At 48.0% G+C, this 25,893-nt stretch overlaps 1 protein-coding gene across 1 annotated transcript in view; it reads right to left on the reverse strand.

Annotated features, from left to right (window-relative positions):
* LRRC75A (leucine rich repeat containing 75A) overlaps positions 1-25,893 on the reverse strand; it is a 195,541-nt gene that overhangs the window by 62,076 nt on the left and 107,572 nt on the right. Inside the window, exon 3 of the mRNA XM_077836603.1 lies at positions 4,137-4,249. Within this exon, the coding sequence (XP_077692729.1) occupies positions 4,137-4,249 (113 nt within the window). The remainder of the gene's footprint in view (positions 1-4,136; positions 4,250-25,893) is intronic.

Raw genomic sequence — 25,893 nt, forward strand, 5'->3', positions numbered from 1 at the left:
CATACACACAACACATTCCCTGTCACACTCCACCCCCACCCCCCACCCCATTTGAAAAGCACGTTGCAGCCACTTGCATGCTGGGATAGCTACCACAAGGCACTGCTCTCTGTGGCCGTTGCAAGAGCTGCTAATGTGGCCACGCCAGTGCGCTTCTAGCTGTCAGTGTGGACAGGCTGCAGCGCTTTCCCTACTGCGCTCCACGGAGGCTGGTTTAACTCAAAGCGCTCTACATCTGCAAGTGTAGCCATGCCCTCAGAGAGAATTTGTTAGCTACTGAAGAAGAGCTCTATGGGGCTTGAAAGCTGGTCTCTTTCATCAATCAAAGTTGGTCAAACAAAAGACATTACCTCACCCACCCTCTCTCTCTAAGATCCTGAGACCAACACAGCTACAACCACAATGCAAACAGCCATCAATGAGGACACAGTGTCATAAGTCAGTCGTTAGCAGTGATTAGCAATCAGTCCAGGGGACAGTGCTGCACACAGGCCTTGCCCAACACCACACTTACGATACAGAATTAGCAATACCAAGAGTTTCCACGGCCGAATCTTATACTACTCCACCTCTGCGACTTGGTGCACGCGGCGTGGAAGCAAAGCTCTGCGTGCCGTGCAAGGGAGAGCGGTGCCGTTTATCTCAGCACCCGTCAGCATCATAAAAATATGGGACTTGCTGTACCAGATGAGGCCAGGGTCCCTGCTAGGTCAGGGCCCTGTCAGAGGAAGGCGCTCTCAGAGTTACGGAGCTAGCTGCACCTCTGTCCCCTTTCCAGTCTCTCTGTGTGTGTGCACCACCCACCTCAGGCCTTTGCCTCCCCTGGGCAGAACTCCACAGTTCTCCCCCTCTCAGAGCGGGCCTTGGGCTCAAGCACTCTGGGTATCAACCGTGCTGACCCCGCTGATCTGACTGATCACCTGCATTTCTCCCCTGTGGGAGTCTGTGACCAGCGGTATCCAGTGACAAAATAGCCTTCTTAAAACCTAGGGAGTGCTTGCTTTCACAGGAGCAACAAAACATTCAGAGAGAATTTTTAAAGCCACAAACAGTCGGCACGCACGGCTATCTTCCCTACAGGCTTACCGTCCTCTGATGGTAGCCTCGGCCGGCCTTAATTTGTCAGATGCCCCAGTGGCGCCTGTGTAGAAGCCTGGTCCCTCCAAACAACTCCTCCCCTCTTGAGAAAGTCCTTTTAAACCCGTCAGAGTTCCTTTGCGCCTTCCTGGACTTCGTCCCTGCTCATCAGAATCAATTGTGTATGTTGGGGGAGCTAAGAGGCTGAACCTTCAAAGCTCATCATTGGGGTATTGTCTCTCAACAACCCTTAGGAGTTTCCTGAGGAGTGGCTTATCTTGAGCCATTGTTCCCCTTCCTGCTTGTTTTTCCTGACAACCCCCCTATTAAACTAAACCACTATATTAATAGACAGTATCCATTCACTGTTACCGAGCAGCTCCATTCCAACACAGGCACAAGAAACCCCATCATGCAATAATCAGTGACTGCCAGGAGATACCCCACCAGCTGGGATCCTCGAAATAGAGTGCATTACATGATGGATAGAGAGATATTGTGGCGTGGCAGACTTCCCTGTAAATATCCCATACTGGGACATTTAATGGCCATTTCCAGCGCGGAGGAGGATGACTAACTGCATTTCTCCCAGCCACAGAAAGAGGAGATGAATGGAAGAGGGAGCTTCACCCCTCCACATGAGCGAGAGAAAGGGGAAAGCAGAGAAGCCCATTCCCTTGCTAACAGATCCATCTGGCACTCAATACACGATGGGCTGGTGCCCTCTCCTCCCCCGTTGATGCCTTGAGGCTTATAGTCGTGATTCGGCATGTGAAAAAAAGGCCACCTCTAAACTAGCTCAAAGGTTTCCAAGGTGTAGCGCCACCCTCAGGAATTAAATGAGTTTATATAAGAAGTTGGACCTTTTCCTAGCAGGTGGCTGCAGCAGGGGAACAACAAACTTACCAGGGTTTGGGGGGCTCTGCCCTACCTAGAAAAACGGGAGCATAAAATCAGAGCAACACACATTTACCTTCATCCTAATGCTCGGCACCCTTCTCCCTTGTCAATATAATGGAATGGCTCTTGTAGCTCGAAGATCCATGCAGGGCAGCTGCTCCAGTGCCCCAACCTATTCAGCGCACGTCCCAACAGGGGGCACCAAAGGAGCAGCAGCAACAGTGGGATTTCAGGGACCAGCCAGCCAACCGCAGCAGTCCCTGAGCAATGCCCCCACCTAGCTGCACACTCAACCTAGAGCTGCCACAGGGTGGCTCCAGTGGAAGAGCTGCTGAAGCAGACCTTAGTGCTCAGCTGACAGGTAGGGCTTTTCATTGTGTCAGGAGATGGCAATAATTGAACTTGCACCCTTGGAAAAGAAAGAAACAAGCCACCGATGGGCTGGAGACAGCACGCACTTGACACTGACTTTACCGGAGACGCCGCATCAGCCAGGCTGGGCAGGCAGCTGACCTTTTGGATTTCTGTCAATGCTGCCTTAGCCACGTGCTTCTAAGCTGCAGAGTTCTGGGACATGCACATAGCAGTGACACTGGTATTTTGAGGAGCTTGTGGGGAGGGGTTAAGATGGTTCATTTGAATTAGATGTTTTCCTCCCCGCCCCTGGGCTGTTTTTAATCCCACAATTCCCTTTATGCAGATCATCACAAAGCCAAGATGTCTCACAACAACACAGCCGCTGCGCTTGTACGTTAACTGTCAGAGCAGAAAGTCTAGCCTGGACAAATTGGTGTTGTCTCTGATCATCCCATTACACCATAGACTCTGATGGTGAATACAACTGTTGTCAGCTAAGTATTTATGCATCTGTGGAAGTTTCATGCAGCCTTCCCGGACAATGAGTACACAACAGACAAGGGGAAAGGGCTAGGGATTTAGAAAGGGAGAGGGTTGCACCCTCATATGCAAACACTGATTTAATAAGAGAGAGATTCTCCAAGACTTAAGCACCCGATTCCCATTGGACTTTCACTAGGAGTTGGGTACTTAAGTGCCTTTGTAGCTTTTGAAAATCCCATCCTAAAGCCCTTCTTGCTAAATCCCCAGTGCAGTTGATTAATTCAGATACGTTACACCAACTGGCCCGGCAGATTTAAGCCCCAGGTGGTCTGTCTAGCTTTGCAAAGACGAATGCACATATCAGCATCATAGCAATTAAGCCTGCATCCCCCCCCAGGTCCCTGCATAATGTGAACCAGGGCATAAAAGCAGGTACAATGCAGCAGAAGCACTGAATTCTGCAAGGACAGTTGAGAGCAGGTGTCGTCCCAGTGGCAAGCAAAGCCCAGCCAAAGAGACAGTGACAGCAGAGGAGGGTAAATGCTAGGTAAACTCTGCCGCATGGATTGGGGGCAAGCCTCAAGCCTCCTGTGCACCTGCCCCCTTGTTCACAAATGCATTGGGTAAAACAAGTGCAGAGGTATGTGACTAGATATGCCAGAGTAGATCTGGGGTAAGCATAATCCTCATCATGCTAACAAGGCCCTTATTTCTACGCTCCCCACGTAGGTCTCACTCCTGTTACTAGGCAAGAGCAACCTAGTGGCCAGCACACTCCTTAGTTCGGGGTCAGTTTCCCATGAGCTCACCTGTTCCTCCCTTTTCACCCCGTGTTTACAGGTGCAACACTCCACATCTGTGCTGTGCAGAATCAAGCCCCTAGTCCATAACCAAAGGGAATTGTTGTCATTTGCAAGGGCGACAGTTGGGCAGCGACCTGCAGAGACAACCGACCATCCGTACTGAAGCATCACATTTCCCAGAAGTTAAAGCTACCCAGGAGCATAGGAAGCCTAACACCTGGGCCTAAAGGGATGGGGGTGAGCCAATGCACAGATACGGTGGCACAGACAGATTAGTGTTGCTGGGAGCACAGGAAAGGCAGCGGAGATGACGAATAAATTTGATTCTGGGGAAACAATCTCTGCTCCCCGATGGCTTGCTTACAGCTACCCTCCCACAAACGCCGATGGCCACGGCAGAAGCGATTTCCTTCCATTTCGACCTGAAAGTGACACCAACACGTCTCGAAGCAACTGATCAGGGGCGGGAGGAAATGTCAAACAAACAATCTGCATGGCTTTCAGAAGCTGACTCACCAGGACTGAGACTTCCTCTTCATGATCCCTTGGCGTCTCCACTGCGAGTGAGGGCTGAGGTGGTAGGTCAGCTGCCTGCAGACCTTCTCCATGGCTCCAAACGAGTCTCCTTCCTGCATAGGCAAAGGGAAGGATGCCAGGTAGGTTATTTGTAGCAATGCCACTTCATGGGATCATTAATAAGAGAAGAGCCAAGTCTATTTGCAATACAGTGGAGCTGCTTTGCCCCAGAAGTGGCTCATGCAATGGGTCCCATGTCAAGTCCGCGAGCCCCTTGGAGCTATTCTGAAAAATCAAAAACAACTACAGGAAAAGCAGTGACTATCAATCATTAAAATACCACATGGACAGCATGTATAACCAAGTCACCGCCCAGTGCTGCTGAAGCTCTCAGTTACCCAAGAGAGAACCGCTCAGGTCATCACAAAACCCACAAACACTAGCCCACTCCAAAAGGCCGCCGTAGGGAATGTCACAGGAGAAGTGATGTGAGCTAGTTCAGAACATCTGCTCCCGGCATGCCTTATCGACCGTGTCTGACTGTCAGCCTGCTGGGGAAGAACTCCCCTTGTGTCGCATGATGTTCTGAGCAGGTTATCAGTTCTTGACAAACCACCAGCCATCCCATTTTCTTCTCCGATAGTCATTGATACTGCTGGCAACCGAGTTCTCAGTCAGGGTTCCAGTGGACAACCCACCCTTGCGGGTTCAGGGTTAGGGAAAATGGCATTCTGAGGCCAGGGAGAATTAGGGGCCCCTAAATATCATGATGTATTGCCTGATCAGATTAAACCACCATGTGAAAGATAGGGCAACTAAATCCAGCAACAGCTGTCCACACGTCTCTGAGCAATTATCACCCATATCCCTCTGCTTAATTCTCCAGCGCCCATCTACGGGCTTTCATGAACAGATGTATCATGTCTCAAAGAGAGAACAGGCCTTGCCTTAGGCTTCAGGGTGGAGGAGGGGCCCTGTAACAGTACATCGAGTTCTGGGCACAGCAATACCATAAACATGTCAACGAACTGGAAGGAATTCAGGGGAAGAGAAATAAAAGTATTTAAGGGTTTGGAGCAACTGATGGCAAAAGGTTAGTCACCCTGCATAGAATAGCTCAGACCCATGGTAGCTTAGGGGAGGAAAGAGGACTCTCCACACACATTTGAAGGCTGTAAACACCAAGCCAGAAGAGGAATCATATAGCCCACAAGGGGCTATATCCAGTCTGTTAGACTGTAGAACAAGATCCTAAACCAGAGTTCTTACCCTTTTCCATTTTACAATCCAACAGAGTCCCTTCCCCACTTAGCCCCACGAGAAGGACAGTGTAGTCCTGACACCTGTCCAAGACTCCCAGGTTGAGAGCCCTTGCCCTGAGAAAAGCAACAGAAGCTCCAACACAAAGATATTTTTAAATGGACAGCACAAAACACTGGGGAGCACACCATTAGGCCAGGTACTTGACCAGTCTGCAGCTGATCAGCGATTGTCTTCCACGGCCTGTCTTTTCCCCTTAAAGCCGCCACGTGAAATGTCAGTGATTAACCAGCCCCAGCACAAAAATAATCATCAAGGATTGCAGCAAAGCAGCAAGCATGCTCGGGTTGAGGTTCATCCCCTGCTCTGCTGTCAGACGATATAGCCCCCTCTCGCCTGGATGCCAAACGGCCTGTTGTCTCTCTGCTGGGGTCTGAGAGAGCATGTGGCTCTTGGCCAGGCAGAGCCAGTCTCCGGCTGAATGCCCGGCTCTGCTGGGAAACCTTTCCAATAGCTTTGGCTAGGAGGCAGGTTTAGGGAGCGAGGCACAGATTTAGCCGTCAAAAGCACTGGAGTCAGAGGTGGGGGAGGGGAGAGGAGGAGGATTTCGGTCTCTGCAGCCAGCACGCGGAGAGAAAGAATCTCTCACTGCAGCGGGGGCAGAAAACCCTCCCATGTAACACTGCCCCAGGCAAAGACCTACAAGAACGGGCAGGGGAGGGGAACTGCACCACCGGGTGGGACTGGGAGAAGCCAGGCAAGTCTGGGGGTTTGGGCAACCCCACTGTAGGGATGGAGCCGGTGAGGAGTAGGAGTCTGATCCCCTCCAATTGTTTGGAGGCAGCTGGCTCAATGGGGGCGAGGAGGGGGCCCCCTAGAGCATTCAACTGGCCGTTTGGCTTCAGGGCAGCACCGGGGTGGCACTCAACTCTCCACGGGCAGTTTCCCGGCACCTCTGGGACAGTAGCTCGGACTGGCCCCAAGCTGCATTTATCCACAGACCATAGCACTGCAAGTTTCCCCTTCTAAGCCCTTCAGCAACGTCTCTCTACTCTGACCTGGAAGGCTGCCCTCTAGGGGCAGGGTAGGCAGTGCAGTGGGTACACCCATTCAATCCCCGACTTCTCTTGCAAGAGCGCCACCGAGGGTGCCGATTTGTGCCAACTGTGGCAGCAGCTTGTGTCACGTGGGCACCAGTCCCACAGGAATTGGATGGGGGTCGGCAGAGGCGGGTCACGTAGGCCACTGAGGAGCGATCAGTGGGCAACGACCCAAAATTAATTTGACATTTCAACTGTTCTTCGTGATATGACAGAGCCCAGTGAAAAATCAGGAGTGCACAGTGAATTACAGGGTGGGTGGACAAGGGACAGTCCTGCCCCATTATCTGTGTGCGGAGAGACAGGGGGTCCCCGCTCTGTGCTATGCTGGAAATCTCTAGGGCCAGCTATTGCAAGTGGCTAATGCTAGCTTGCGTTCTTGGTATGGGAGGGTTACTTGTGCATCCAAGCCCCACTCTACAGGGTGCAACTTCTGCACCAAGGCAGGGGGAGGGAGAGAAACTTTTGCTTAGGGGTCTCTGGTGTGAATAATGACAAGTCCGAGCGAAGAAAGAAATCATACGACCGCCATGGGCGCTGCAGGCAAACGCCTTCCCAACTGCAGCGTGTCCAGAAAGCTAATCGAACTGTAAATCATTTGAAATCAATGAGAGCCCTTTTGGTATTGGGGCTTGCCTGTGACACGATACAGATGGCCCAATAAAGAGGCTCAATTGGAAATCCTGAATAATGCTCCCTGAAGAGCCAAAACACACAGCAGAGAGGAGAAATTTCCCCGCACTTCCCAGCAGGCTCAGGACCTGGGGGCAGAATGCACGGGTCCCTCATGGGGAAATAAAAACCTGCCTGTTCTTTGTGTTAACTGCGCCTCAGAACTCTAGTGTTAAGAGAGAGACGTTGTGGGCTGAGTCCATGCACTACCCACAAGCAGGTCAGTCCCAGGCTCGGCAGCACAACTGTTCTGGACCCGTGATCATCTATAAAAAATAAAAGCGGCTCTTCCCAAGTGGGCCACAGGTGCAAAGAGCCGGCAGCAAGGGCGCCCGGCCTGAAGCAAACTCTGCGCAGCATGGCAGAGCCATAAATATTTCACCTCCCTGATAATGCACCAGGGTCTGAGGACAGCCCGCTCCCCCAAGCCCAGCCCTGCCAACAGCAAGGAGACTTGGTGGGAAGTGGCTGGTGGCCAACAACCTCTCATCCCCACCCTGGCAGCAGACATCTACAGGTGATGGGTCCCACACTCCAACAGCATGCCATTGGTGGGGGATGGGTCTTGGTGGCCCACTCTCCCCTCAGCGGGACACAGACGCTGGGGGGGGTGGCCCCAGCGATTCAGTCTCCTCATCCTGCCAGGATCATTAGGGGAGACCCTCCTCCTCGGCAGCAATCTGTGACAGGTGATGGCAAGGGCCATGCTCACCTCCCCTCGAGGCCTGCATGATCTGACGCCTCTCCGCCTTTGATAGTCTCAAGTGGTCCACGCTGCCTCCCCCTGCAAGAGAACAGCCTCATTTCTGAGCCTCGTCTTGAATTCGAACTCAGGTGAGCAGCGTGTCGCTGATTTAAACCATGCTCAATACAGGGCACAATGAACCCAACGTCTGGCTTCATTAACCAGGCCACGCTCCACATGGAACAGTCCATCCACTGCCAACTGACTCCCTTGGGTAGGGGAGTTATGCCAACAGATGCATTCTAGTGAGGAGCTCTCAACATTCAGTCTTCAGCTATGAAATGCTGGACCAAGAAACCGTGTGCACATTTAAAAGGAGAGAGACATCCCGAATACACAGCCCTAGAAACTCTGATCGTCCTAGGCTTTGATGGCCATCGCTGTTTATTCACATCAACTGGTCTGTATTTTGTTACTCATCGGAAGGAGTCAGATGGGAGCGTTCACTAAGATGTCACATCCCATCAGCCAGGGCCATCCGATTACTACTGGCTCCAGAGCCTCTCTTAGGAATCTAAGCGTTCCAACATTGCTGTGAGCTGAATATTTTATACGTGTCATTTATGGAATGTTTTCTCTATATTCACCCCAGAAATCATCCAAGCAGAAGGGTATAGATAACGATATTATAAATATTCAATTAAATCAAGCCGATTATGCATGGAAATGCTATGAAACAATTACCGTATTTACTTGTTCATAAGCCCGTTCATTTATAAGCTGACCCCCCCCCCCCAAAAGATGGATAGGTAAAAATGGCAAAAACTGTATGACCTTTTCATAAGCCAACCCTATATTTCAGGGATTGCCAAACTTTGGCTCCCAGCCCATCAGGGTAAGCTGCTGGCGGGTTCGGACGTTTTGTTTACCTGGAGCGTCTGCAGACAGGGAGACCCTCAGCTCCCAGTGGCTGCAGTTTGCCGATCCCAATCAATGGGAGCTGCAGGAAGCGGCGCGTACCGATGGACATGCTGGCCGCCACTCCCCGCAGCTCCCATTGGCTGGGAACGGCGAACCGTGGCCACTGGGAGCTGAGGGGCTCCATGCCTGTGGACGCTCCAGGTAAACAAAACGGCAATGTATTAAATATTCAATTCAGTAGAGCTTAAAATTGTCAAATTTTGTTGTAGACCTGTTGATAAGCCAACCCCCTCTCTTTAATGCTTCACTTTTTTACCAAAAAAATTCGGCTTATGAACGAGTATATACGGTACATCGATTTCTCTTCGCAAACCACTTCAGAAAAAATTGTGTATCTAGAATGACCGGGGCAGAAGACTTAGCATAAGGCTCATGGTGTTTCACTAAACTGTTCCACCCACTCTGGAAGGTCCTAAGCTTTGTCAGAAAGAACAGAAACTGGGGCAGTTCATTTCAAGACATACCTAGGGGCCCATAAGGCAACATAGATCAATCAAGAGCTGATTTAATTCAGCAAAGACAGCCAGCTACTGTTATCTGTATGAACTGATAGAGGGAAGGGATGGAATCAGTAGTATCTTCTGCATCCCATCCCTCATCTGGGACAGGAGGCAAAGATGGATGCTTTCAACAGCTCAGGGAAAAACTCAAAGAATCTTTGTAATAACAGTCAGCTTTAAGGGAAGATTAATGTCAGAGAGGAGTTGGAAGCAGTTTCAGAATGACTTGACACCTGAACTTTAAAAGGTGGCTAGCAGCCACACCTGTTGATTTGAGTTTAGAGATTAGGGACCCATTTCTGGTACTTAAGCATATGCTTAAGCACAGAACTATTCAGGAAAGTACTTACGCACAAGCTCAAGTTAAGCACATGCCTAAGTACTTTCTTCAACACTGATAGTTTCCTAAATCAGAGTCTACATTACATCAGAAGAGAGAGAGAGAGGACTTAGCAGGAGTTACATTTCTTTCTACCACCTCTCAGGATAGGGCCCCATAACACTCAGTTGTATTAGGTCCATTGCTACACACTCCAGAGTTCCTTTTAATCAGTGATAGATGAACACTAGGAAGTTTGGTGTTTTGAATAAGCACCCAAAAATTTGGAGAACTTCCTATTGCCTATTGCACTGGAGGATCTCAAAGCACTGTGCAATCCTTCACTAGTTAAACCTCAAAACATCTCTGGAAGATAGGGCAGGAGTCTACTCCCTCTAAATATTCCCCACCTGCTCTGCCAACTTCAGCTTTCCTCATTCAGGTCCCTTCAGGACCTCTAAAAATGAGAGGAAAATGCCACAAATTTCTACACCTACAAAACCTAAGGCCTCCCCAAGTAATTTATTATTTGGTCTGTGGGTTGTTTGTTCCCTTTTGATTAAAGGGAAAGAAAGTAGTTTGTCATGAAATAAAATGGGAAATGAGAAACCAATGAAAAGTGCTTTATTCAGAATATAAATCACTCAGCCTCTTGTGGTGACATTTCTTCTAATAGCTAAACGCACTGCGAATTTTCTGAGCAATGTTTTTAATGTGCCAGGGCTCTGTCTGCACTGGCATCAGAACAAAATTTGAATGAAAAACTGAACAGAGCACAAACAGGGATCCCATTATCATCACAGAACCCACATGGCTCATATACATTGCAAGTGGTTCTAACTCTGACTCCATCACTGGAAGCATGGCTATTCCAACAGTCCATGAAGACTGACCCGCATATGGTATTCAGGACTCTTCTGCAGAGGCTCTCAAATGATTAGGAGTTGTGGGCCCACTTATTAAGACACTTAAAATGTGGAGGGGCCCAATCTACTCAACTTGAGTACAGATCTGAATGCCTCCAAAATTCATGGGTGTTCAGTATCCAATTTTGTGATTGCCTGTTACAGACACAAGGCCACGTGATAAAGTTTGGATCCAGATCTGAACTCTCCTAGTGTTTGGGAATGGCTCACATGCCGGGTTCGTTCAAGGGACAATCTCTGCAAAACCAGTGACCTCATTGGGCAGCCACTGTCCCAGATTAACTGGGTTTTAAGCATCTCCAGAAACTTGGCCATTTTCTTCCACATCTCACGGAAACCATTTGGCTAGCACTCTTGATGAACAACAGTTACAACTTCCTGTATAAAGCACCCTTCCCCCACAGCCAGGCACTCGGACGGCTACACAAACAAGTCGAACAGAATAAAATAAAACATCATGAAAAAGTCAATACAGCACTATAAAAACTAAAGTGAATTTGACATCTACGATGCAAAACAAAAGCTTCCCCCTTGGGATTAATATTTGTATTTGTAGGCTCAGGATTGATTGAATAGCTAGGTAGGACCCTGTATTCCTGCTCCAACAACTGTTTCCTTCCACGCTGACAATGCATAAAGGAACCCAACTAGAGAGAAAGGGAGACGCATGCAGAGAAAGCTATTGTGTTCTTGTTGAGACGCTGCTCTGCTTCGTATGCTGGATAACAAACAACTGCTGTGGAGTTTTGCACGCAGGCCAACAAATTGTCACCTCTCCAATGATCTACCAGACGCCCAGCTCAGAAAAATAGACATCGAGTCTCCAAAAGGCAGATACAAAAACAATAAACGTGAAGATTCAGTAAATCCAGCATTCAATCTTTTTTTTTTTCTTTCCATAAAGAGAAGTTTGGTGTTTTTTCATTGATCTTTCTGGAGACTGTGGCTCATGCTAGGCCACTTGCTGTTATAACCTCAGAGGTGCCTATTGGCTGCCTCTGTATTCAGATTTGGACTTACATCTCTGGTAAAAGTGGTGTTATTGCACTACTTCTCAGGAAAGCGCTGATCATCCTGCAGTCCATGCAGAATCCTATCGACTGGTGTCTACAGACTCTCATTCCACACAAGTGGCCGGAATTTCAAAAGAGCTCAACTCCCATTTAAACATCAAGACAAGGGCCAAGGGTGAACTCCTGGCCCGACTGAAGCCAATGGGCACACTCCAGCTGATTTCAACAGGGCTGTGATTTCACCCTCGATTTTCAGATGTGCTCAGGACCCAACTGTTCTGAAAGGCGAAAGAGGTGGTAGAAGCTCCATCAACTGGGCAGGGCAAAACGCTGGAAACTCCGCGGAAGAATTCTGAGCTGGCAGAGGGACTGACAAGCTCTTCTACCTCTGAGCCTATCATTTTGTCCAAATTCAAACCTTGTACAATGGGCCAGCATGTTACTATTTTTCTCTCTAATTAGATGTTTATATGGCCTCTGTCGTCACAGCATCTGCGTGCCTCTGACGTGCTTATCCTCACAAACTCCTCTGAAGTGGGGAAATATTATTCCAGATTTTACAGGGGCACAATTGATGCACAGAGAGATTTAGGGCTTGTCTACATGGGAGAAAAGCCCCGCGTAGCTGGTGCGTACTAGCTACTCTGCATTAACTCCCCATCTAGAGAAGTCCTAAGGGTGTTGCAATTAGGAGAGCACGTGTCAGCAAACAATGTCGCGATGATGAAGCTAGCTCTCTACAAATAGCTGTGTAGCCAGGCTTGCTCAGGCTCCTCCCCTGAATACGTAGGTAGGGTCCCAGGTGGGACTGTACTCAGGTGGCTAGTCCACCTCGCTGCAGCTACACTGCTATTTTTAGCGAGCGAAGCTAAGCTGCAATCGCGCCTCCCAACTTCAGAGCAGACAGACCCTCCGGGACTCGCCCCAAGCCAGACAAGAAGTCTGTGGCACAGCTGAAAACTGAATCCAGAGAGCTTGAGGCCAAATCCAGCATCTCAACTGCAAGGCCATCCATCCTCCCTTTTTGCAATGGCCATCAAGGAAAACTGAATGTGACCTGGTATAAACAAACTTCATATTCTGTGCGTGGGAGTCTGCTGCATACGGTAGCAGGATCCATTGCAAGTAGCTTGTTGCAGTCAGCCTTCATTTCGTTCATTTCATTCAGGCAAAGCTTGAACGACGAAACAGCCACTTGGGTAATGGATTCAGTCTTTAGCACGATCAGGGAGTTCAAAGTACTGACTCGGAGAGCCTGGGATCTCGGTCTTGGAAACCTCCTTACGTTCTTTGTTGGAAAGAAAATGGAACGGTTAAACACTGTACAAAAGGCGGCAGCCGTGTCACAATATTATGCTGAAAATTATCCCCAATATTATCCTGAAAGCTGCAATTAAACGGTGCGGAGGTGGGGGAGAAAAATGACTCACAAGAGAAATGTGACAAAACGGCAAAGAATGACAGAAACACAAGGTAGCTCTAACGCAAATGTACCGGGGGGAGAGGGAAGGGAGGGGAAATCAGTGGGAGCAGCCTAATTCTCTGCAATCAGAGTAAAGAAAAACTCCTACAAAGTGACGCACAGGTTCTCAAGCTCTGCTCGTGGGAGAATTGATTTATGTGAACATCAAAAGCAAAAATGTGTCCAGCCCAGGACACTGGATCCAAAGCCCCTCACGCTCTGCTGGAGGACTGGATCTAAACTACTTCACGTCCTGGCCCATCTCTTCTAAACGATTTAGTGAGGAGAAGTCCCAGCAGGAGGGTTGAGAAAGGCTCCATTCATGAATGTGGGTAGAGCAATTTGAGGTACTAAGGTGGAAGATGCGAGGGCAGGGCACGGGCTTGTTCTGATCCAAACCTCTCTGTCAGATTGTGCTTCATTCAAGGCAGGCTTGAGTACTGGGTGCAAGCTGGAGGTAGGAGCAAGGTGAGAAGATCCCTGTTTTAGCAGAACTGGCTCACAAGCCCCCACAGGAAAGCATGAGAAAGCAGTCACAGCTCAAGTTCTAGCCACTGTAGGCCTTTGGCTTTCCCCTCTCATTCATCCCCTTTCAGGGAGGGAACAGACTAGGGTCATTCAAATGGGTTATACTTAGGATAGATCACAGCTAGCCATGAGATTTCTTTAAAGGTATAGATTTTCAACTGCAGGGCGGGGGTAACCTCAGACTGTCCCTTGATATTTGGGGCTCTCAGCACACAGCATTACCATGACATTCCTACCCACCCCTCTCCTGAAAACCAACAGTGATTGCTTACAGTGAGAAAATCTGGTTTTTAAATCACCCATTATATTGCAAATGAAATTGAATGTCGATAGGAAAACATAATCCCAGCTATACATATAAAATGATGGGGTCTAAATTAGCTGTTACCACTCAAAGAGATCTTGGAGTCACTGTGGATAGTTCGCTGAAAACATCTACTCACTGTGCAGCAGCAGTCAAAAAAGCAAACAGAATGTTGGGAATCCTTAAGAAAGGGACAGATAATAAGACAGAAAATATCATGTTGCCTCTATATAAATCCATGGTACGCCCATACCTTGAAGACTGCGTGGTCGCCCCATCTCAAGAAAGATATATTGGAATTGTAAAAGGTTCAGAAAAGGGAAATAAAAATGATTAGGGGTATGGAACAGCTTCCGTAAGAGAAGAGATTAATAAGACTGGGACGTTTCAGCTTGGAAAAGAGATGACTAAGGGGGGGATATGACAGAGGTCTATAAAATCATGACGGCCGTGGAGAAAGTAAATAAGGAAGTGTTATTTACTCCTCCTCCTAACACAAGAACCAGGTGTCACCAAAGGAAATGAATAGGCAGCAGGTTTAAAACAAACAAACGGAAGTATTTCTTCACACAACGTACAGTCAATCTGTGGAACTTGTTCTTAAATGATTGCTCTGAACAGGCAGCCACTTCGGGATGGCAGCAGCTCTGTACTTCTTTGGTAGCAAGCTTTAATCACAACGCCTGCATTTATATAGCCTCTTTCATATCCGAGGCTCAAAGCACTATCCAGCCAGGGGAGGTAAGTGACTTGCCCACTGAATCAATGGCTGAGCTGGAGGAGTCTAGGAAAACAGAACCACGATTGGCAGTGCGTTCACTAACGTGGCTTTAAACGTGATTTTGCAATTAGTGTAGGTGTAAACCCACGTCTCCTGCTGGGCCCAATCCACAGAGGATATGGGTCCACTGAAGGCTCCAGCTACAGAAACCGGCTCTTTCATTTGAGCTGTAGAGAGTCAGGCTTGTAACATTGTTGCCAGCTACAATAGTGCCATGTGACCATCTGTTCTCATTTTCAGGTGACATTGTAAATAAGAAGTGGACAGCAGTATCTCCTGTAAATGTAAACAAACTTGTCTTAGCGATTGACTGAACAAGAAGTAGGATTGAGTGGACTTGTAGGCAATAAAGTTTCACACTGTTTTGTTTTTGAGTGCAGTTATATAACAAAAAAATAAAATCGACATTTGTAAGTTGCACTTTCAGGATAGAGATTGCACTACAGTACTTGTATGAGGTGAACTGAAAAATACTATTTCTTTTGTTTTTCATTTTTACAGTGCAAATATTTGTAATAAAAATAAGCAGTGTACACTTTGTATTCTGTGTTGTAAACTGAAATCAAATATTTGAAGTGTAGAAAAACATCCAAAATATTTAATACATTTGAATTGGCATTCTGTTAACAGTGCGATTAAACTGTGATTAATCGACAGCCCTAGTTAAAACATTTGAGCTGTCTGTGGCTGACCCTAATGGGGAGGGAGCCTTTGGTGTGCTCAGTATATCGTCATCCTATGAGAACTATATGCACCTTAGACAAACTCCTGGGCCCAGCCCTAGGCCTGGGAAGCAGGTCTGCATGCTGGGCAGATGCACAAGAGAGATCAGGAAAAAAGAACCTGGCCCCAGGCTGTGGAGCAGCTACATGGAGACCCCAATGCTCCCCAACACAAATCTCACACTATGGGCAAAAGAGGCAGCTTTGCCTAGATGCAGATACCTACAACCTGTCCCATGCCAACCCTTTGCATGCTGCTGCAGGGCTCTAAGCCATACAGGGAATACAGAAGAGCTCAATCAGTGAGATATTTTCATCCCTCATTGGCATTATTATTGGGGTTTTTTGCATGGGATTTTAAGATACTTGTTAGAAAAAGAAGATCCAAAACGTGCAGGCTTCCATATGGCTTTTGCACGCAGAACGCCCAAGCACATTACAGAACATCTGGATAAATCTAATTCCCTGGCCCGGGAGCACTGGAGTTTTTCTGCTTTTCGCTCTCCAAGAACCATTACCGCCATCTGACCGTGAGCATTCCCCTTGGACTGAGCGGAGTCGTACGGGGCAAACTGACTTGATCTGATTTATCCCACACTCCAATTAGATGTAACGAATTTCAACTTTATCCAAATACTCCAACTGTTTCTGCGTACGGGCTCTGCCCTCTCTGCTGTCGCAAGCAATTTTCAGAGACAAGTGAGCCAGACCAGGTCAGATCGGTTCCCTACAGTGATGCTGCAATGCACGCCACACTGGCTGCAGGGCTTTCTCCAAACTCTGAATGTCAGGACAGAGCTAGAATACATTTGCTAGAGCAGAGCTGGTTGGGAATTTTTCAACCAAACGTTTCTTTGGTGGAAAATGCCGAGTCCATGAAAGCAAAACTTTTTGCAGAAATGTTTTAAGGAAACTTTAATTGGGAAGGTTCTCTCACGTACAATATGGAACTTCTGGTCAGAGCGAGCATGAGCGACACCCTAGAATAGCCAATAACCTGGTGCTTGGGGCACTCACCTGGCATGTCAGAGAGACAGGTTCAAGTCAGCACAAAAGCACAAATTCCAAAACCTCGTCATCTTGCATAAAATAGAATTCTTGTAACCCCGCCAGCCCTAATCGGGAGCTCTTCAAATATAACACACAAGATCTACCCGGCATGCCAACTGCTGCAAAATCACCCTGACTGGCCATTTATTTGTAGATGGGAGACCTCCAAGGCAAACTTAAGAGCAGCAGGAAGTGCTCTTCGTGATCAGTAGTGTGGTTCTTCTCTCTGTGTCACTACTAAACTGGGTCAGGGTGGGTTCTGGCTTCCAGTGCTGCTGCTGAATGCGTCTGTTTGTATTTACAGATGTCAGGGAGTTGTGTTGGGAGCTGAAATCATGACAGATCTGACCTTTTCACGGCATTCCAACTTCTGGATGGGGGAGACACCAGGAGAAGACCAGAGTCGGTCTTATTTTGGTCTCAGCAATGATTCCCTGGAGCAGAAAAGCCAGGGAATGCTAAGGATAAATGCTAAGATATCGAATTTTATTTGGGTTCCTCTGGAAGCTGAATACAGAGCTCTAATATTGAAGCAATGACCCAATTATGGGGTTACTGGGTGGTCGGGGTGTTATCTTGCAAATGATACACTAATGTTATCTAATATTTGTATTGTGATTGCCCCAGGAGCCCCCTGTCACGGGCCCCATTGTGCTGGGCACTGTACTAATGCAGAACAAACAAAAAAGGTCCCCGCCCCACAGAGCTTACCATCTAAACATACGACAAGAGCTGGATCCAGACAGGGGAGCAACCAGGAAACCAGACGACAACACTGCTCAGCAGTGCTCTCGGCGTACTGACTGCTGTCAGGCTCCGTGCAGAAATCATGGCAAAGGAGAGCTTTTACGTGACTCTAGAAGCAGACTCTAGGGCCTGACCACTTGTGGTTATTACAGATGTCCTGGACACGGTCCAACCTGGGTAATGATATTTTGCTGACCTACATTCCTCTGCAGAAGCGCTCCTTTGCTTCACTTCTTAAAAGTTGGTGTGTAGCGTTACTGGGGCACAACAGCTGCTGGGCTGCAACCCAAGAGGGGGCGCTGTGCACTGACCGAAATCCCTTTATTCTTCAGCACTTGTCAACTTGGCATTTAGACCCCTTGCGGCTGTTGCAAGGCTGGTTAAGAAATGGGCTGTCTCTGACCCCAGCACAGATGGATGGGGGAGGAGGAGAGAGAGCAAAGAGCCATCCCCCACACTTGGTGGGCCAGGGAGCACTGCAAGCAGCCTGTGAAGCAAATCAGCCCGTGAAGCAAATCAGCCCAAAGAGAGGGGCAGGGGAAGTAGAGAGAGGTCATACCCCTGCCCTCCCCGGCCCATGGAGCTGTCCAGGTGCACCATCCAAAGGGACATGTGTGCACTACTATGCTTGGGAGCTTCCAGAGACGGAATTCCTCCCCCTGGGGTGGGGCCAGCTGCACACTGCCCCTTACTGGATTCTGGGTAAATGCCCTACAGAGATGTTATGCCTGTACTTCGCAGAGTCTATTCTCCCCTCGATCCGCACAGGCAGCCCCATCATAGAATCATAGAATATCAGGGTTGGAAGGGACCTCAGGAGGACATCTAGTCCAACCCCCTGCTCAAAGCAGGACCAATCCCCAATTAAATCATCCCAGCCAGGGCTTTGTCAAGCCTGACCTTAAAAACTTCTAAGGAAGGAGATTCTACCACCTCCCTAGGCAACGCATTCCAGTGTTTCACCACCCTCCTAGTGAAAAAGTTTTTCCTAATATCCAACCTAAACCTCCCCCACTGCAACTTGACTGTCATCATTGACTGCAGTTACCGGTATGAGCAAGCAGAGACATCTAGCTGAAAAATCCTACAATCAAACACAGATCTGATCGGAGAGCAAAAGCAACAGGAAATTGGGCCATTCCCCCCTGTAAACACACACACACACAATCTTAGGTGTTCTGAAATCGTGGTGCAAATAGACAATCTGTAACTAAGGCACCATCAAAACCTTGACAATGCAAAGACCACAAGGCCATTTTATGCCTGTCAGAGATGCAGCATTAGATGTGATGGGTTTTGGTGGGAGACGCGTGAAGTCTAGTTGGAACGGGGGCAGTCAGCACTCACAGGAACATTGGGATCATATTTGTGACCGAAGCCACTGCGATTTCCCATCGCAAGCACTCCACTTGAAACCCTAAAATTCCAGACCCCACCCACAGACTGAGGAGTGTGGCATGACTTGTGCTTAGAACCCATGCCATAAAGTTCAGGATCCAGGCTGGACTGTCCCCGAAGTTCAGGTTGTCTGGGGACCTGGGCTTCGGTTTGAGACCACCTCTGCTTTTTCCTCTTTCACTGATTACTTCCAGGTGTCATGCAGAGACTCACTGTCTCAGGAACCCCGCTTTGCCAGACTCCCACTGCACCCTCCCTGGAGTGTGATTCCTCCTGAAAAATGAATTGGAGACCCCACCAGGACAAGCCAAGTTGACCCTGCGCTCATCGGCCCAAGATACCATCTTCCAGTCAGTCACTCGTTGCATTTTCAAACGAGCCCCTTCGTGCTTTCTTCTCTGCTGCCCCTCATGCTTGGGGGGGGGGGGGGGAGAGGAGAGGATGAGAGGAAAGCTCCCTTAAACATCCACACGACGACCTCATTGTCCTTCAAAACTCTCCGTTGCTGCGAGGCCTACAGAACCGTGACCAGTTAGGCTCCTGTTATGCTGAGAGCACTGCCTGTCCTGGCGGCCAATACTGTCTCACTGATGATACCTTGTACTCTCCCGTTTTTGTACGCATCCATCTGTTGTCCCGTCTCATACTTTGATTGGAAGCTCTTTGGAGCAGGGAGCATCTTTTTGTTCTGTATTTGTACAGCACCTAGCACAGTGGTGTCCTGGCCCCTGACCAGGGCTCTTTCGTGCTACTGTGATACAAACAACGTGATGCCTCTGCTGGCAGACCATGGATAGCATTCTAGGAAGTAGCTGACACAAATGCCCAAACCAATTGCTAAAACTTTAGCTCCCGACCCAAATGAAATGGGGGAAATCATCTCCCCCCCGCACAAAGATGGGGTGAGTGCGGTTTTTAAAGATAAAAATGTAAGGTTATTTGCTATTTCTTGCTTTCAAAGGTACAGTTGCTGAGCAGATGGACAGCAAAATGGGGGAAAAAAGGTTCCCCCCAAGGAGAAACAGCTGTTTTACATAGAGACTTCATTCAGTTTATGCATAGTTTCTACATGAGGCAGCCAAGTGAATGTAGCAGGCAGGCATGCATAAATCAGACAGACATTCACCTGCCCCTCTCTGGACAGAGTGGACATAGCTATTCAGTTAAGTACAGCTAAGACTACTCCCAAAGGAAAGGAACTTTCAGAAACAAACAGCAGCAGGTGAATCAGGTTATTTCACCCAGTTTGGAGGGTGGAAGCAGGTAGGTCGGTATCGTTCTTGCTCTCTGGTTTGTTTTCCCCTTTCACGTCTCACACTAGAGCTGGGTGAATGGCACAAAAAACCATAAGTTAAAGATATTCACGAAGCAGTGGGATTCGCTTTCCCCTCAGCATTCACGCAAGCAAGGGTTGGTTTGGGACAATGTAGGGAGAGAGAGCAGGCATACGTCTTGAATACTCATGCAAAAGTGCCTTGCCACAAGCACCTGCAATGCGTGTCCATGCGGCCCCCATGAAATCTCTCTGCATCAGAGGCATCGGATCAGAGAAGCAAAACAACAGCATGCAGGTGACGAATCACACAGCACAAGGGACGACTCAAGAGGCAACAGACCCAGCAATCTGTTCCCCAAGCGATCCACAGGCTGAAGTATGTTGGCATAAATATTCGTGAAATCACAGAGAATAAAGGACACATTTATCAAACACTAAGTCTGTGGATAATTTGCAGACAGCAAAATGGGCTCAAGTTGCCAAAGCAATTGCTCACATTGACTTGGTTGCTCTGATTTTCTAGGGATAACGCTGCCCACATTTCAGGCTACAAGCAAACAAAAACAAACTAGATTTAATCATCATAAATGATTGGGGGGGGTGAAGGGAGATTTAAGTGAACAGTGTCCCTTTAAGACTAACTCGGAAACAAGCCAGAGTAACGGCACCAAGCCCTGAACCTCATTAGCTGAAATTCTATCACTTAAAAAACAAATCTGAAGTCAAGGAGGTTTGAAGCTAGGTTTCCTTTATAAACCAACATTGTAACTGTAACTGGAGAGGCAGTAGGAGATTAGTGCACTGGCTAGAGAGAGAGAGAGAGAGACAGACAGACAGGAGAGAGATGCTGACAGCTTGCTGCAGACTGCATGGCAATGCTGCACACAGCCCGAGGAATTACTCCTCATTACTGTAATTCAGTTATTCAGAGCCCTGATCAGAATGGAGGGGGAACCCACTGGCATGTTATGGTAGAATGACTTCAGCAGCCATTCCGGCAGAAATGCAATGTACATCTACGAAAGTGCCCACTCGTCCCTCCTCACGGTCAGCACATTCAGAGAGACCAGAATGAAGAGATTCATAGCTGGGGTGTGAGAGAGACACACACACACGCAGACACTCCTCTCCCTCAGGACAATACTACAACTTGGGGGTGCTCAGAGCCCAGGGAGACTGGCATTGGGTTATACTATGAGGGAGGACAGACATCTAACGCCTTGGATTGGGAAGAGAAACCAGCTCTCCACTGGCACAAGCATGCAGGGAAAGTGAATCCACCCAGAGGCCGTAGCAGGGGTGTGGGGGGTTTAAGGTCAGTTGTAATAGGATTGTAAGGGAGAAGTGGGATGTGTGTAGTCTATGGGCAGTGAGCTTTGTTTTTCCATCCCCTCGTCCTTCCTCCTGGAGGCTGTGGAAGGCTTTGGCACTCTGCAGCAGTTAACACAGCAACCCTCCTCCTTTATCCAGTGAGGTCCCTGGCCAAGGGCCTTTACACAGGGGAGAAGAAAAAAAGGAGTCCAGCAGGGAGTCAGGAGAGCTGGACTAGGAAAGCTCCTTTGCCTCATTCTCAATGCAAAGCAGACCACACAAAACACATCACCATGCCCGAGGACAGCACTGCATTCCCACCCCCCAGGATCCTTAACATCAGGTGTATTCACCAGAAACTCAACCAGTCTCGCCCCCGCCATCTTCTGCCTGTCACTGCTTCAGTCCATCCCAGAAGATGGTGAGGCTGGGCACATTAGTCAGGGCCAGTAACTCTCAGATCCATGTGTTTATTGCTCCTCAGTCTAGTGCTCATTCACCAACCGATTGTCACGTCTTCATCTCATTTACTTTAAATCAGCCAGACCCTGAGGTCCTTACTCAGCCCGCTGACACTCACTCAAAACTCCCTTGGGAAATCAGATTTGCCTGAGCGAGGACGATAGGTTTTAACCCTTCATGAATACTTAACATATTGGCCAGGGTAATCCACCGGCATCACATCGAGGTTACTAGTTCCCTTCTTGGCCCATCCTCTCCTTTCCTCGGCTTTACAGGACTGACTCACTCCAAGTCAAGCTCAGTCCTTCACAGAGCTAATGATATTAACGCCTTCTGGGAAGGGTTCCTATATCTTTGGGGGGATGGGGTGTCTTTTTTGATTGTCATACAGGTCTCTGGCCTAAATCATGCAGAAATCAGACTAGATGATTATAATGGCCTTAAAAAAGCTATCACTGAAAAAGGTCAAGGGTTTTAAAAATTGTTATATATTCTATATAATTTTATAATGTTTATTATTATTTGTCTAGAGGCTGGAACCGAGATCAGGGCCCCATGGTGCTAGGGGCCGTACATACACACAAACAGGGAGAGAATTGCTAGCCAGAGTTCCTTCCCAGCTAGACACGTTTTTGCACTGGGAGCCAGGAACTGCTGAATTCTAAACCTACCCCCCCTCCGTTCTGCAGCCTTGAGCAAGTCACGCATGAGACGTCTACCTAAGAAAGTTGCACCTGATTTACCTAAAGGCGATTTTAAACTGATTTAACTGGTGCAAAAGGCTGGGTGGACACTCTTATTATGATTTAAACCAGTCTTCTTTGGTTTAGCGTAAATCTCTTAGGAATCAGTTTAAGATGATGCAATCCCGCCGCTCACACATTCTTAACAAATGAGTTTAAAAATGGATTTAAGTTAAATCAGTGCAGCTTTCTCATGTAGACAAGGCCTCAATCTTCCTGACTCAGCTTCCCAGCCTGTAAAATAGGGATACTGCTACTTACCTACCTCTCAGGAATGTCGTGAGATTAGTGCCTGGCTAGCACGACGTATATGTAAACGGTAAATGCTAAGTGAATGCCAAGTATAAGCTTCCCTTTTTCTGTGGCATAATTATAAACCCTCTCATCCCAATGCAGGAGGAGTGGAGCAGAGAGTGGGGCATAATTTCCACTCCATTCAGCCACTGCTCAGTGGAAGAGGACAGCCCTAGCAGTTCCTCTCTACTAGACACTGAACCTCATCTAATCTACGTATCCTGGTCCCATGCAGAAGACAAAACAAACATCACTTGTCCAAGAAAGATACCTCGGCTCCAATGTCAGCTGCTATCACTTCCATTGTTTACTGGGAGGCTTGTCCCCTCCCTGTTCCTTCAACTGATTATCTCCTCAACTGAAAAATCAAACATATTTTAGAACAGCCGAACATTTGTAATTATAGTTCTTGACCTTGGGACAAGCTCTTGATTTCCAAGCAATCTAAGAAACAATGTTATGTACTTATGCATATTGAGTTCACTTGTCAACGTGCTTCACTTCACCAGCTGGTTCAACCTCCAGCATATCATTTATTTAACAACTCCTTCCTTTCAGCAAAGGACAGCATAAGACTCTTGTATCTATTAATTTATTTTTGCAGTCGTAAGGCACGGGAGTAGTATGGAAGACTTATCTCAGCCAGACAAAATCTGAGTCAAGAGCAATGGGGCTTGGCAAACATTGTGGTCTCTTTTTGGAAGAAAAGGATGCCTTAAACATGCAGAATAAATTACACACAGTGAAAGCTACCAATCCTGCTAAGTACATTTTCTCATGGTTATATCCTTGTGTCTCCGCACAGCAGCAAAGATTCCTGCTCTGAATGACTTTTCCCCCCCTGCAAAAAAGAAAAGTGATTGCTCTACATAGGGCCAGATCCTCAGTGTTCACTGATGCCAACAGAACTACAGTGATTGACAGCTCCAGATCGGGCCCGTACAGTAGGTCCTACATAAATAAAGACAGACATACTCAGTGTGATCACGCACAGCAAATGTGCATTCTTCAGTTCGGTGTCCGACCTGCAGTAGGAGCAGTAATTGTTCTGCAGAACTGGAGCAATTAATATTAAATAAGATGGGCAGGGAGGGGGAAGACCTTATTTTTACCTTATTTCACCCTTTAAAATCATACGGTTATGATGCTGTATACAAAAGGATTGTTTCACATGATTTGAATTTCCCCTCTGTTGTAGCTTTAGATTAGTTTAGTGTTGCAGTCACAGGAAACCTGAACATGATCACGGTCTTTTGGGCCAGATCCTCAAGCTAATGTAAATTGCCGTAGTTCCATCAGCTAGAGCAAATTACCCAACTGAGGATTTGGCCCTTGGATTTTACGATCTTTGAGGCCTTACAGCACCTGACACAACAGGGCCAGTTCTGAACCTGAACGGCACACCTGGGAGATATTGTAAACATCTAGAGGACAAAAAGAAAAGGAGTACTTGTGGCACCTTAGAGACTAACAAATTTATTTGAGCATAAGCTTTCGTGAGCTACAGCTCACTACATCGGATGCACTCCTAGTACAAGGAGTCCCTGGTTTTGGTTGGCCGCGTAACGAACATAACAAACAAGAACAATACAGGTACCCAGAGAGAACACAAAGCCTACAACTTTGAGATGCCTGTCGCTCCCACCAATAAGGCATATGCTAAAGCCATCAATGACCTCAGGAGCATCCTGCATTCCTCATTCAGATAAGTAGATCTCATGTAAAATTTAGGCCTCTTCTACTTGACAGCATCCTTTTAAGCTGGAAAGGCTGTCAAAGAGATAAAGCCTGGTTCTTCAGAACAGCGAGACATGACTCGAGGTGGTGTATGCAGCAACGACCAAGAGAAAGCTGACAGAATGAATTCTTCCATGATGGCCTCCCAACCCCCTTTCAGGAAGGAAAAGGCAGCTTGTTGTCTCAGGGGAGCGCAAAAGATTCATGAGTTGCTGTTAAGCTATCGCTTAACGGGTTTAAAGTGAAACCATGATTCACTGTACATGCCTGATCCCTGATCCAGAACCATCTCTGCTCCAAAGGAGCTAATTCAGCTGGGAAATAACGAAAACATGCCTGAGTCATGCCCGCTCCCGTTATGAGACGCCAAACATCACGGGGTGTACCGGCTGGACACGTTGCTTTGTACTAGCGAGCAACCAGCTCTTGATTACGGCTATAGGTTTGGAAGACTCTCTGTGGGTGGGGAAAGATGGCAGCAATCACACATTTCAGAGATGAATGCAACGAAGGTCAAAGCTGACTCAGGGTCAGTGAGGGAGGAGGGTCACAGAGCCCAGGGTCCAGCCTGAGCCCAAAAGTTTACACTGCAACTTTTTAGCCCCCCACCTTGAACCCTGAGAGCCTGAGTCAGCTGACCTGGGCGAGCCGTGGGTGTTTTATTGCGGTATAGACACACCCTAAAGGGCAACGTTGGCACAGGAACAAATGGGCATAAACTCGTGAACAAATTCACACTGGATATTAGAAGACTGTTTCTAACCGTCCGATGGATGAGGTTCTGCAGCAGCCTCCCAATAGGGGTTGTGGGGGCAAACAAAACGTAATTAGTTATGACTCAGAGAGCTGGACAAATGTCTGAGTGGGACTGTATGATAGGACAACTTGTGATGGTAGGGGGCAGGGCTCAGCAGTCCCAGGGCTCACTTCCGGTTTGTCTCTTATGTTCCTAACTAAGCTCATGCTTCAGAGTTTCAACCAGCCACCTGTAGGGGTCAGGAAGGGATTTACAGCCCCCAGTATATTCTGGGATTTGGGGAGGGAGTTAGTCTCTCCTTGTTATGTGAGATGGGACAGGGGACAGGGTGGGCCAGGACGCTGAAGTGGCACTGAGCTCACGGCTAAAAGTCTGTCTGATCACCATAGGTGGGGTCAGGGAGGAATTTTCCTCCAGGCCAGACTGGCAGTGACGTGGGGGCTTTTCACCTTCCTCTGCAGCATGTGGGGTGAGAGTCACTTACCAGGATTATCTGAGTATATCATTTTGCTGCCTTTGCAGAAGCCTCGGGCATTTGTGTCCTGCCATCCCTCCTATTCTCTGCCCATTCCACGGAACAGTCTTGTCTACTGAAGGGAGATACTTTGGTCTAATTTCAGTAGTTGGGTTCTGGGGTGCTGGTGGGGGGTGTTTAGTGGCCTGTGATACACAGGAGGTCAGACAATGTTCTGGTGGTCCCTTCTGGCCTTAAGCTTTAGGACTAGACTA

Source organism: Eretmochelys imbricata, chromosome 17, assembly GCF_965152235.1.
Source record: "Eretmochelys imbricata isolate rEreImb1 chromosome 17, rEreImb1.hap1, whole genome shotgun sequence".
Taxonomy (NCBI): domain Eukaryota; kingdom Metazoa; phylum Chordata; order Testudines; family Cheloniidae; genus Eretmochelys; species Eretmochelys imbricata.